This window comes from Antrostomus carolinensis, unplaced genomic scaffold (genome assembly GCF_000700745.2).
Source record: "Antrostomus carolinensis isolate BGI_N321 unplaced genomic scaffold, ASM70074v2 scaffold13378, whole genome shotgun sequence".
Lineage (NCBI taxonomy): Eukaryota > Metazoa > Chordata > Aves > Caprimulgiformes > Caprimulgidae > Antrostomus > Antrostomus carolinensis.
In genome coordinates, this window is record NW_010335162.1 from 192,025 (window position 1) to 206,314 (window position 14,290).

A 14,290-nucleotide genomic window follows, 5' to 3' on the forward strand; every position below is an offset into this window, starting at 1 on the left:
CATGAAGCAAAGTCATCATCTGCAACTGCTATTCCCAGTTCAGAATGAGGGGATCCTTCACATCCTGGAATGGGTCTGGAAATAGGAAGCACTAATGTCAGCCCCCATTTAGAAAGGCATTTGGTTCTGAGCTATGTTCCAACTCATCTGTCCATGACAAAGTGGTTGTTCTGATCATTTCCCGATGCTTCTGTCAACTGTAACTAGCCCAAAGGGCATTCTGAGCTGCGTTCTGACAATAGCTGCATGGATAAAGCAGTGAAAGAAAACTCACCATAACTGGTGACATCTGACTTGTATTCATCAGCCTCCAAAGCACCGCTCATGAAGCCAAAGTTGGTGCCTCCGTGAAACATGTAGAGATTGATGGATGCTCCTAGTTTGAGGATGCTTGCTACAGTATTCACCATCTCTGTAAAGGAAGGGCAGTGTCAGGAAGGCCACAAAGAAGCTAGGCTAACACTCTTCCAGCAATTCAAAGTAGACACAAACATTCTGCTTCTTGTCAGTCAGTCACTCCTGTGTAATTACGGTGATGTGTATTGTGATTTGTATTTTGCCCTCCCTAAGGGCAGCACATCTACTGATATATTGGGACATATTAATACATTCAAATATACCTCTGCTACAGGTGAAAAAGGGTAAAGCCCATACCTGAGCAGGAATTTTGCTTTTAAGCAGAAGAGTTGTATGGATTACTCAATCAGACTCCTAAACTCAATGTATCAATGGCTCAGTTACAAAGACAATTGAAGGAGGATGTGAGAATCATTCAAATAGTTTTATATAGCTCTGTTTTCACTGTGCTTTAGATGTTCTGGAGATTCTGGAGTTGTTGGGGTTTTTTTCAGTACTAGTCTTCCTTTCTAATGAGCTTTTAAACTACAAAAAAACCTGGTACTTTTCAGAAAGTGCAATACTTGCAAAAAGCTTTTGTTCCCACAAAAGGTAAAATAATCCCCTCGTAATGAGGAGTGTTTGTTCACTAGACAAGGAATGTCATTATGATGGAAGTTTCACAAAACTTGTGACATTTTTACAAAATACAAATAAAGTCTTTGCAGGATTTAGATTACCTCAGGAGGTCAAAGAGATTATTTAAATCACTGGGCTGCACTTTAAAAAATCAACATAGAGTAGCACGAGGCCTTAGGACACATTGCCACTAATATCTTAAGATATTTGTCTCTCTGCACACCCCATAGAGTCCCTCTTTGAGGAATACAAAGAAAAATACATATTTTTTTTTAAATAGCTGCTGTTTACTAACACTACTAAAGAAAACCCAAGGCAAAGCAATGCGACCCACTCACTAGAGATTATTAATTTACAAAGATTCTCACAAAGCAAAGGTTACAGCAGGACAGAAAATTTGAAAAAGCTGTATGTCATTTTTCTGTGACTTTTTGCTGAGCAACAAACCTCCCTATCTCCAAGAACAGTACATGGTGCTCACCATCTGCATCAAAGACATAGTGAGGGCCCCCCCAGTTATCAAACCACCCGGTCCAATACTCCATCACCATCTTGGGCTGATCTTTCTGTATCAAAACAAAAGCAAAGAGTTAAAATGGAGACAGAGCAGTCTTGCACTCCTCCCTATTTTCTAGAGAAGCATTGTTCAGATGCAGTTTGGCAACATGGTTTGCAAGAATGTTTTCTGCTCAAGTTGGCATTAAAAAAAAGCAGCTCAGGAGCTCTGAACAAGTGAGGAACAAGATGCTGTGGGCCAGCAGTGCCCAGAACAGGCAAGCAAAGCAGAGGAGTACTCTGCTAGGCAGAAAGCAAAACCAGCAGCACACAATCAGGTAATACCAGAGCTCTGGATATTGTTCTTTGGTAGAGCTGTAGCAAAAAGACAAACTGACTGTCACTGTTTAGGTTCTGCTAGAAATACACATTTATTAATGTCTGCTTATCAGCTACGCCACTGCCAGCTGAGAGTTTGCAGGTGCACTGCAGCCAATGCTTGCCAAGGTAGGAACAGCAGACCTTAGCAGCTTAATGCCTTTTTAATGCTGCATATGGTGTTGGCAGGAAAGAATTAGCCTTTGCAGGAATTAGGTCTTCATTAAAAAGGCTCTGCACACAGAGAAATTGCTTCCCATTTGTCACTGCTTGCCAGCTCCCTTAGCTCCTGTAGAATTCCACCCAGCCCCATCACATTGGACAGGACAACATGTGTTCGGTCTGGCTGGCACTCTCTCCTCATGGTATTTATTTCTAGTCAAGGCAATTTTGCCCTTTATTTGATAGGGGCTTTATCTGATGCCACATGAAATGGCCAAGGTAAGTGGCATTAAAGAAACTCATGTTTCATTAGGAGAAAACAACTGCAGATGCCTGTAATAATCTAATTGTTCCAGGTTCAGACCAGCTCTTGGAATTATGTTTAATCAATCTGTCCCCAGTAAACTAGTCAAAGAAGGAGTTTTATCAGCCTCTGGAATAAAATACCATAAAGGAAAAGACAACACAGCTTCATAATCCTTACAAATATGAATGACAGGCTTCCTATCTTGTAATTAGTAAATGTGGCAAAGGAGGAGCTGCTTTTATTGGGCCGTGTTGCATTCAGTTGGTGGGGAAAGTGCTGCCTTCTGTTCACTTGCAGGGTTAAGGGAATTTTCTAAGACCTAAAGAAGGTGAAAGCACATGTAGCACAGCCTATTTTGCCTGTACAGGAGAAGAAAAATTAAAGCAGTAGGATTCGACGTTCAGTGTGCCAGCAGAAAGATTTCCTTTCACAGTCCAGGCAAAAGCCAAGGGAAGAGATGAGAAGAGAATTGATCACAGCCAGGGGCAGATGTCAGTTGTTCACATCCATCCAGGCTGACATTTGGAGCAAGCAAAGCAACAGGGAAAGAAGAGGGCAGAGGGTGCAAAGAGAGAGAACCTGTCACTAAAAACCAAGACTTGTTATTCCCTCGTGCTCCTTCATCACACAGTCAAGTTACTTTTTCCATCAAGTGTTCATTAGGCAATTCCTTACCCCTGATTCAGTTCTGTGACAGCACAGGGGGTTAAAGACACTCCAGCAACATGTTAAATGTGAATGTCTTTCTGCAGAACTAGAACCAAATGCCTAGTGGAGCCAACACTCTTCTGCACAACGTGCCATTAATACAATTTCACCTCCCTATACTGGACATGAGGTATTGGAGATGACTGGAACACCCATCACAGTGTACCCTGAAAGAACTGCAGTAGATCAGCACCCAGCATTTGAAGACTACAGTTTTCAAACAAGCTGTTGATGGCATCTACAGCATCAGGGTAAAAGAGTTTGGGTAAAAGACAACTGAACTTCAAGAGAAAGATCTGACAATTGCAAAGCAGGATGCTACTGGGTATCAACACCTGAAAGGGTGAAGAAATCTAACCCCTAACAGCAAAACACAGGGCACAGGGCACAGCTGAATGGAAAGCTTATTAAAATAAAGTGCTAGATTAAAACCTCCTTCACTTTCCAGCAAAATCAATGTAAGTATTTTCACTGATTCCAGAAGGATTTGGCCTAATGAGAAGGAAGCCCAAACATTTTTTCAACAAAAGCCCCAAACCAACACACAAAACCAAACCAGACTATCAGTGCTTCATTTCTAATGCTCTCCTGGAAAATCTACATGAACAAAGTTTTTCTGCATCTTACCTGTACAGTGTCCAGATATTTCAGTAGCCCAGGTTCCAGCTTCTGAAAGTTAACAGTGGCCAGTGCTATCAGGAAAATAAAAAGGTTTTATTAATTTAGACACATAAGGGAAGGTGTCCTGAAGGCATCAGCCCAGCAGAAGCTCAGAGGGAACTCAAACATCTTCTGAACCACCAATACAACCTCCTCAGAAATTTCCCATCAAAGTCTTCACTTAGTATGCAGAATCTAAGTGGACCACAGCACACAGTGGAATACTTGCAGGCCATCCTTTTAGCTCTAACATTCAGAGATACTAGAAAGAGAGAGCATCAGAGCAGCTCACGGGGTGTCGCAAGCTTTAATTAGAGGCTGTAAAGCAACCTGGAGATCCTCAGATAAAAGGCACCACATAAAGGCAAACTTATTATTAGAAAGTCATATCTGTTTGCTATGCTGATCTCCCAGGCTTTAGCTGCAGGAATAGCTACCCAGGCAATATCTTACAGCTTGTCATGTCTGTGGGGGTGGGTGAGAGAAACCACAGTACAAATGAACCAGATAGAGACTGTAATTGGAAGACTTATCTGTGCTTCTGCCCTGTGTGGCACAGAACTGGCAACTAGTTTGTGTGTGGTGAGTGTTTAGCAAAAGTTGCTGCATGATCTTCAAGCACTGGAGTGGGAAGACCTGTCTGCAGGAGCTGATGCATTAGAAGACACTAATCTGATATCAGTGTTCCAACCCCTGCTACACGTTTGAACCACCTTCATACTTTTCTAGTCCTTGGTCACACTGATGATCTTTCTCCCAATCAACTTTGAAAATGCAGGAGCAATGATATGATTCTGTTATTAAAATTATGACTTCTTACAAGAGAGCTGGTATCAAATCCAGCCCCAGTTGTGTCAGACAGAGCACTTCAAACAGAATATTTACAGAAGCAAAAGCTCACTTCTCACTGTTTATACCTTGATTTTAATAGGCTGACCTACGTAGTGTGCTGAGCTGAAGAATTTAGCACAGGCAGACATGGTGGGAGAACGAAATAAAACTAGGATTTAGCATTGATGTAATACATTAGTTGGCAATCCTGAAGGTGAACATGCCCAATTCTGCTCTTCACACAGACTACCAGCACACGTGTAATGGTGTAAAGGTGGGGAGAACCAGTCCCCAAAGCCTTATTCATCCTTTACACAGTTTTCACATACACACAGCTTTCCACCATGGTGCTTTAGCTATGGCCTGGAGGGAAACCAGAGTTTTTATTTTGTCACCTATCAGCTCCCAGAAGAGCTGTACCAGGTCAGATTAGAGCTACCCAGTTTGGGATTCTTGCCACTGTGCCCATGAAGGGAGGAGGATTGCAGGAGCTGCACAGGTACTCTGTGACTGAGATGTTCTCCCTACAGCATGGGGCATGCCATTACACCTATGAACACCAAGGGGATCCACAGCAACAAAAGCTTTCTTCCTCATCCCCTGAAAATGTGCTGCAACCACTGAACAAGGGCTACAACGCTGTAATCTCAGGTCCTTCTAGAATAGACAGTTTTCTCTGCAGAGCACTAGACTGACTGCTCCTGGCATTAACAGGAACCTAGAAATGCTTCTTGGAAAGAAATCAGTACACCTCTGATGAACAGAACAAACAAAATCACAGAATCACTGCATTAGTTTTCAGCTCCAGGATGAAATCTTCTATTTTCTTAACACATTTCTACAGTGGATTTTGTTCTCCCTCTGTTAGTGCTTTCATAACCACTTTGCTGCTATACCACTTTGAGCCCTAGTTATTCCACGCATCTGATTACTTGACATGTTGACTCTAATGAGCAGATTGTTATGACATCTAAGAGGCAAATTGGTATCAAAGAGCTCTCAGCATGCAACACGCTGGAAAAGACAACTGCAAACAAGAACGAGCTCTGAGGCAGTAAACATTCCCACAGAAGATGGTGAGGGCTAGACAGACATTTCCACACCAGCCCTGTCTCATGCTGGCAGGGAGAGAGTGACTCTGTGTGGTCAAGGCTGGAAACTGCTGTAGACCAAAAAAAATACAATTTAGAAGACAACTGGTGAAGGCCCATGGACTTCAGAGTTACTGAATGTGTCCTCCTTGTACTGTCATATAAAAAACAAGAGGAGGAAAAAAAGGAGCCTCAGATTAGAAAATTAACAGTGTTTACAACTGAGTGATGACAGGAGCACTCAAAGACTGCACCCTGCAACCACTTCATTCAGGGAAGCAATTACTACTCAGGCAGGCAACTGGCAGACCAGAGGAGAGATCAGAGGCCAAATACATAGTAAATCTCAGAGCTCAACTGGATCTGGAAATCTAGATATCAGTATCATGCTGTGCCCCAAGCAGTCAGATTTAGGGTACAGTATAACTCAAAACAGCTGTACCTCCATTTCTTCCCAGTGGAAAGCAGGAGGGGAGCTAAGCAGCATTTTTAAACACTTAACAGAATTATACTTTTTAAGAGGGAAAGGGAAAATGCACATCCTTTTGCACTATGCACATCTGATACCTTCCTCTACCTACCTCCCAAAGGCTGTACACCCGAGAGCAAGCTCACTGAGAAGACAGGGCTGCCCTACAAATTACTGCTAAACTGCCAGAGTGATAGATTTCAGAATCTAGGTTTTGATGGACATTTTTCTTTTCAATTGCAAAGCAGGGATCTTAAGAATAAGTTATTACTATTAGTAATTGCTGAGGTACTTGTTTAATATATATTCAAATGAAGCAATAAGAAGTAGTATTTGCAATCTTGTAATCTGGTGAAGAACTGCTAGGTGCTGCCATCTCATGACTAACCTCACTGGGAAGTACAGATGCCCAATACCAGACAGAAAGCAGCAAGCTATTTAGTCTGCATACACTTAATGTCCTTGGAAGCAGAGAGGCTACCTCCCCATGGAGCAATCCTGCTATCACTGTGTTACACCTTATGTTGAAAAAAACCACCCTAAACCTTTCTGGGAAGGGACTGGGTTTGTTTTGTGTGTATACCATCCCTCCTCTGTGACTGAAGCTCCTACCACCAACAGAACACAGTTAGTGGGTGCAGCTGAGCCAATGAAGCCTACTGCTCTCCTCGTTTCAAAGGCTGCCCCAGACAAAGAACACAGTCTTACCTTGTTCTCCTACAAGCACATACCTCCTTCCACTAAGCCAAATGACAGCCCGTTCTTGTTGTCTGAGGTCATTAACAGTTCCACAATCCCTCTGTTTAACAGGGCCTAAATTAAAAAGAGGAAAAGCCATTCTGTTAACAGCCTGAATTTAGTATTTGTCAGGATATTAAAGCATTAAAATACATTACCACCTTCTCTTGGGATAGTTTGAAAGTGGTAGTGGCTTGGTAAGAAATATTATTCCTGTGACATCTCCCATTCTTCCTGAAGCTTCCCTGCCTACTTTTTCCAGCTTAAAGACAACTGAAAAATCTTATTTTGTTTTAGAAAGCTGGATCGGTTTCTCACTGATGCATCAAACTTCAGGATTTTATCTTCTTCTTTGGAGATGAGCTTAATAAATAGCTTCACTGCTTTCCATCAAAAGAGGGCTTCAGGTGGAAGAAGAAAAAGAAAAGCAGCTCACCCTTCCTGACTAGCAATGGAAGCTGAAAGAAGAAAATAGCTGGTTTGCCAGTGAATATCATCACAGGACAGCTCAGGTACCTATGTTCTTGAATAGTCACGTCTGAATTAATTTACTGGTTCTTCAATATCACAGCACTCTATGAAATAGCACTCTAAGGTTATTAAAATGCATATGCACACACGAGGTTCTTCCCATTAGGATTTTTTTCTTACAGATGTTTTTTTCACAGAACAGTGGCTGATGTTTGAAGGAGAGGTTAGGAAAGCCTAGTTGCAAATTAAGCTTTCTTTTCACTGTACCTGTATTGGAAGGCACTCCTTCAGCTTCAAGGAGCTTTGAAAACAAGCCTTCAGTCTCTTATTTCTAAATTACCAACTGTAAAATGGTGATAAAGACACACCAGGCCTCACAGGAGCTACCTGTGTCGCATGCACCAACTAGTTACTGTCTGCTGTGTGTTTAAAGAAACCTTTGCATATTGCACATGCCTACAGACCCCAGGCACAGAGAGCAGACTTGAGCATTACACACAGTCTGCGTTAGAGAAGCGTTACAACACAGAGTTTAAAGACAAACCCAATTCAGAGGTAAGACAACCTGGTTAGTTTATCATCCTATCATCACTAAATCAATATCTGAACTGGTATCTGTCAAAATTCAGCTACTGAGGGAACCAGAATTGCTAACAAATTTATTTAGATAATTCTCTGAGCATTTCATTAATACTAAGTTTCTTCCCCTCCTTTTGAAGTGCAAAATGGAGAAACGGGAAAAGTGCTGCCACACATTGAAATGCTTTACAGGATTTCAGGGTGCAGCAGAGAAACCAGGAATAGAAACAGCTTCTGAGGCAGACACAGGTGTGTGCTTCACTAATCCCAGCTCATGTACTGTGCTATGCAGGGAGGTGTCAATACACCCTTTCATGGCCTTCACCTTTTGGAAGGCAAAGGCACTGCAACCCAAAGAGTGAGATAAGGACAAGGATTTCAGGTTTTGTGTGAGTTGTGGGGTTTTTTAATGGGTATAACAATCCAGGAAGGTCACAACACTGTCATACATGCTAAATGCATATGTCAATTAATCAACTTGCCACATTCAAGCTCAAGGCCCAAACCAGAACAGACTAGGAACTGCACCTCACATTACATCCCACTTCAACCAAAAAGGAAGCCCTGCAAATCCTGCTTTCCCACATTTTCATCTTTAACCATTATAATATACTTCCTGAGACATAATTTGCACACAATACCAGAATATGACGAAACAGCACTACAAAAATACACCCACAGGCCTGGCAAGGAAACATTATTTGTTCTGACAGGTCTGTGAAACATCACAAGCTCTTTCATCAGTGAGATAGGGAAAAGCAAACACCGAGTCCACACACTGTTCAGACACAACAGAGTCTCTATGCCCCATTCATTTAGGGCTCTGAAAGCCATTTGCTTATATGCTTGCCACTGGTGGGACCTAGGGAGGGAAACTATGTAGATATAACAGACCATTTTTACATTATCAGTTCAGATTGGCAATTAACTCTTTATCTTTGTATTTACACTTCATATTTAACCCTGAAAGCAATGTTAAATCACTCCACAAGATGGAGTTAGTGCAGGAACAGGCACCAATTTGAGCAGATTAGACTCCTGCCACACAATTTATTTTGTTGAAGAGCCTCTATATACCTTGAGCAATAGGACAACTTGAGCCAGAGTTAGCCTCAGGGTGCTCAGGGCAAAGCTGGGATATGGAAAGGGTTTCACAAGGATCTGATAACGCTGTAGCGGAGGAGCAGGGAACATACAATTTATAGCACATACACACCACGGGATGGGTAACCTCTGTCATGGGCAGCAACACTTTGAAGTGTACAGTGAGAAGAAATGAAACAATGAACCTTGTGAGACATACTGCAGTTAACTTTCTGCCTTGCAGTTGTACTGGGGGCAAATGAACAAGTCGGACTCATGTTAGATCCACCAGAATCACCACGTTTAGGAGTGTGCTGGTGGCTTGTCCACATAAACCTTCCTCCCAGGAAAGTCAACAGAGACAAAGAGAAACCTTTCTCTAATGTCATCTAAGAGAAGTAAAACAGGACCAGCAGGACACAGCTTCTTCAAGGCCAGCTATGTATTACAGATACTCCCCCATTTCCCTATCACCCTCTTCTCTGGAAGACGTAAGAACACGGGCTTATCAGTATTGAGAGGATCATATGCTATCTCTTCCACTCCAGGAAGAAACATCAAGGGAAATGCAACTGGATTATGCACTGACACTTTCAAGGGTTTCTGAAGCCATGCTCAAAGGTTACTCAGAAGAAAGAAAATGCTATAAGGAAGGTGGTTTATGAGAGAGGTTCACCACAGAAACAAGTAAATGTGCCAACATTACCATTTTAACATAGGTCATGTAGTTTGGGTCTTTGGCGTAGGAACCATATTCATTCTCCACCTGGACTGCAATGATGGGACCTCCTTTCTTGTACTGTTTGGAACAAAAGGAAGAAGTTGTTCACCATGATTTCTAATCAGAGAGACTGAAATCACAGTTGCACTGGCTTGCAGGAAAGATAGATGCATCTCAGACAGGATCAGCCCCACCTTCTCATCCTCCCAAATGCATAACCAAAGGGCTAGATCTGGAGAGCTGACACAGTCAGTCCATACTGTTTCCTAAAGCAAAGCTGGTAGACTTGTTACTGCTTCAACCTGCTGCCATTACACACAGCTCAGACTCATCTGTGCAGACAGTCCCCACTTGTGGGCAGAGAGGGGAATGGATTGTACTTGCCTGAAGAGGGACGACAATAGCCATTAGATGATCAAAATAGGCATCCACAGCTTCTGTGAAGCCCTTGTACGTTGTCCTCAGTTGCATCTCTGGGTCTTGCAGTAGCCAACTAGGAGAAAAGCAGCAAAAGGGATCTATTAAAGTCTCCTGTCCAGTCAAGGCTCCCAGAGGTAACACCACCCACCAACATCAGGTCACATCTGGGCAGGAATCATTGGTCTTTCTGTGTCACCAGGCTAAGCCCACAGTGCAGGTATGAACAACATTGTGAGTCCATGAATGACACCATGTGAGGCTGTCTACCCCTCACACTTTTAAATGAGTCCAGACTGCAATTGCCAAGCTGTTCCCCTCTGTGGTCTGTGTTTTGGTATTTGGTTTTTATATTTGTATTTGCTTATTTCATTAACTTTCCCATTAAGATTTCAAGGGCTAAACTTACCACTCTCAAGGTTACTCTGCAATTCCCTGCATCCCCAAGGGCACTTTACAACCAAGTGCTCCCTCATAAAACCTCAATCATTGCTCACAACAAAGATTCTGGTAATGGTTCCCATGGTTTCTACTGCTGATTTATAAGACTTAGTTCACTGGTTTGGGGTTAACACAGAAAAGGGCAATTTGTTTAAGAGCAGAACAATGTACTGCTATAACAATTTAAGCAGAGTGAGCTTGTACCTTCCCTGTGTCTGCAAAAGGAGGCATTAATAGTGCTTCCAGAGGTCTGAAAGACTCAACTACTGCATGCTACATGCATCTTGATGGGCTTACAAAACCATTGCCTCTTTATCTATACAATGAGACTGGTACTGTTGCTCTTTATCAAGATCTTTTATCTGTCTGATAAAAAAATACATGGGTGATGTGGCAACAACTGACAAGATATGCACTTCTCATAATCTAATGTAGAGCTAGCTGCTGCCCCTGGTCACAAGGACCCACGCTCTCGTGAGTAAGTCCCTGACACACCTTTGCAGTTCTGCACCTGAACTCTCCGATGCCAAAGGCAGAGCATTCTGAAAAATGAAAAGATTAAAAGAAATAATCCCCAAATTTTGTCAAGTGTCTCCACTGAGGTTTATGCTCTGTGAAGATAAAGAAAACAAGTAGTATGTAACCTGGCACTGGTTCCACTGGGATCTAGTAACCAGGTGAGTCTCAATGCTGATGTGTTCAACTCAGCTCTCAAAGCCTCTTGCCAACAAGCTGTGTGCTTTAGGAGAAAATGCAGTAGGTGGTTGGAAAAGTTATGGGTCTTTATTACTGCCAGCCATATAGTACGTATGTTCTGGTAGGACTTTTAAAATAGACCTGAGATGAAGCGAATTCTTACATCAAGCTGCAAATACTTCTCTTCATATTATACAGACAGGTAAGTTACAACAGCAAGAGAAGATGGATTTCCCCAGTTCTGTTCTCTTGCTGTAACCATTCTGCATAACCCAATGATTATTTTAAAGAATAACTGCTCAAAAAAGATCCTGATTCCAGGCTTACTATCTGTACTACTTAGGACAGCTCAGTTACAGAACAGGTCTTCATGTGCTTTGGGGACGCAGGAAATAAATATTCCCATCTAACAGCCATTCTAAATCTTTGAAGGAGGTTCAACTGTATGATCAGAGGTTTGGTTTGGTTTGGTTTGGATTTTTTTTCCCCCACAGTCCCAAACACTTGCCTTAACTGAACTACTTACACACTTACCTGGGCAGACCACCAAGGTCCCATTCAGAGCAGATATACGGTCCAGGACGCAGAATCACCCACAGCCCATTTTTAGCTGCCAGTGAAAGGAAGGCCCTAGAGATCAAGACAGTGTAATTATTGTCTGACTGCAGAATCTTTAGTCCATGCACTCCTAATACACCAATCACCATGAAATTTAGGTACCAAAACCAGAAGAGAATTGCTTGATGAAGCAAATATACTGGGTTAGTACTAAACCTACAAGCTCCCAGGACTCCAGAAAGCAGGGGAAGGAATAAGAGTCTGCATTGCCTGATCAAGGCACAGGCTTTGCTTCAGAAGCTGGAAATGACATCTTCATCCAGAACCTACACACACACCCTCCCCTCAAAACAGGAGTATTTAATAATAGAGCTGTCTGTACCACATACTCTAGATCCAGGTTTCGACTGAAGTCAAACTTCCCTCTTTCTTGTTCATGAAGGTTCCATGGCACATACCTGAAAGACAGCGGAGGTGAGGGCTGAAAAGGGCACTGCATTTGTGAAACAGAATAAAACTATGCACTCTCTTTCTTAGGCAGTAACAGATCCAGAGATTACTGCTTGTACACATTACAAGTGGCCATTTATTTGTGCCTTTCTTTCATTTTTCTGACAAGTCCTTACTGTGTTGCACTCTTTTCCTGCAATATCTGAGTTTCTCAAGACCATCAAATGTGATCTCTCTCTAAGTATATCTTTCATTCTCCAAACCAGAGCAATTTCTAAATCACAGCCGTGCTGAATGGCTGTTTCAGAGCCTGACTCTTCCCCATCGGGTCAGGGTTAAGAAGGCACTTTCCCAGTATGTCTGACAGACATCTGTTCCAGTTGGTGTTTGAGGATACTGCAGTGTGTGCTGGTTAAAGAAAACCTGAGTCCTCACTACTCTTTTCTGTGTCTTTTCTCTTAATAACAAATACAGAAAGACATTGTTATGGCCCACTGGAATTAATGACAACGTCCCACTAACTACTGTGGAAGAGGGGAGAGGCTGCAAGGTCCATGTGACAGAGCCTAGGGAGTGAGGATACTCACGTCGTGAGGGTGTTTAAGCCACATGCTTTCATCTTAAGCATACGGTCTTCCCAGTATTCCCTGGGGACTCGGAAATAGTGCATTGAACCCCCAAATATGCGGAAAGGCATGCCTTCCAGGAGGAACTGGGAGTTTTCTGTCTGCAAGCCTAGGGTCCTTCCCCAGAGCCGCAGAGGGATCAGCTCACTCCAGTTAAACCTAGAAGAGAAAGAGACTCGTGAGCATCCAGTCTCTAGTAAAGAAATCTGTGCCTATCAGAAATCCACTCCCCTAAGACAGGCTGCTCGTTTCACCCTACTTGGCAGGTGTCAATTCCTTAATAAGTTATTTCCCAAAAGAACCAGAGTACAGGATACCAGGTTCCAAAGCACTTACCATTTTCAGTACTCCTGCTATCACAGCTCCATTCTGGTCGGTTCCTGCATGCAAGAAACTACTTCCCATTACCTTGCATGCCTCCCCAGTTCATTTTGGCTGAACCAAGAAAACATTTTATCAACCAGTCCAGATCCAAAGCAGTTACACTGCCTCCATCGGACCATCCCACTTCCACAACTCTGAATACACAAAGAGTTAGACAATAGCAGCTTGTTCCTCTGAAACGTTCTCACAGCCAGATGCGAGGAGGGATGGATTCCCATCTCAAGAAAGCAAGAGTGACCCACACATTTGAGATAAATGTCACATTCAGAGAAGAGGGAAATACCTAAGCCGCCGGTTGTTTTCTAGACTACGTGTAGAGCAGGTAGAAGCAGAGGGTGAGGACTTCTCAGAACTCATGCCTTACAGGGGTTGCTAACCAGGAGCCTGCAGCGATAACCTGTTCAACACAAGACAAGGAGACTACAAAGGAACTACATCTAAGACTTCCAGGATACTGCACGGGCTGGCTGACAAGCACAGAGGGTACCTGTATAGCACAGCATTCTCACAGGACTCTGAAAGAACCGGCAGCAGGCATGGGTAATACCTGGAAAAGGAAGCCTACATTAGATATTCACTGTCTGCAGTCAGGGAGCACTCACGTGTGTTTATTGTCAAACCATTTACAAAAAAAATACTGCTGAGCAAGGAGAGAGTAACATATCCCAGTCAGAAGGTGGTACAGTAAGAGCAGAGCTTTTGTGAAGGTAGCAGAGCTCAAAGTAGGAGAAATTAGCACAAAATACCTAAGTGCCATATTTTAGGGTCACTGCCTGAATAGGAACAGGATCAAAAATGCTCATCTATACAGGAAACTAGGTACAGCCAGGAATGAGGACATGAGGTTAGAAAATGGCAGCATTGCTCCCAAGGAATTACTGTGACTTTTACCAGCAGGTAAGGTGGTTCTCAATCCACACAGGATATCCTACAGCTACCTGCCCCTCTCTTCTGCTAGAACTACATCTCCCACAGATTGCAACTTTTGCAAATCAGATCCCGAAACTGCGACTGTACCTACTTCTGTTGCTTGGTGACAAACCTCAGGTG

The 14,290-nt window shown here is 42.9% G+C and overlaps 1 protein-coding gene across 1 annotated transcript in view; it reads right to left on the reverse strand.

The window, feature by feature from the left end:
* GLB1L2 (galactosidase beta 1 like 2) overlaps positions 1 to 13,787 on the reverse strand; it is a gene marked incomplete at its 5' end in the record, with an annotated part of 22,096 nt that extends 8,309 nt beyond the window's left edge. The window contains 10 exons of the mRNA XM_010174457.1: positions 275 to 412; positions 1,457 to 1,541; positions 3,653 to 3,717; positions 6,808 to 6,889; positions 9,654 to 9,746; positions 10,053 to 10,161; positions 11,757 to 11,852; positions 12,170 to 12,238; positions 12,818 to 13,015; positions 13,728 to 13,787. Of these exons, the coding sequence (XP_010172759.1) occupies positions 275 to 412; positions 1,457 to 1,541; positions 3,653 to 3,717; positions 6,808 to 6,889; positions 9,654 to 9,746; positions 10,053 to 10,161; positions 11,757 to 11,852; positions 12,170 to 12,238; positions 12,818 to 13,015; positions 13,728 to 13,787 (995 nt within the window). The remainder of the gene's footprint in view (positions 1 to 274; positions 413 to 1,456; positions 1,542 to 3,652; positions 3,718 to 6,807; positions 6,890 to 9,653; positions 9,747 to 10,052; positions 10,162 to 11,756; positions 11,853 to 12,169; positions 12,239 to 12,817; positions 13,016 to 13,727) is intronic.
* Between the last annotated feature and the right edge of the window lie 503 nt (positions 13,788 to 14,290).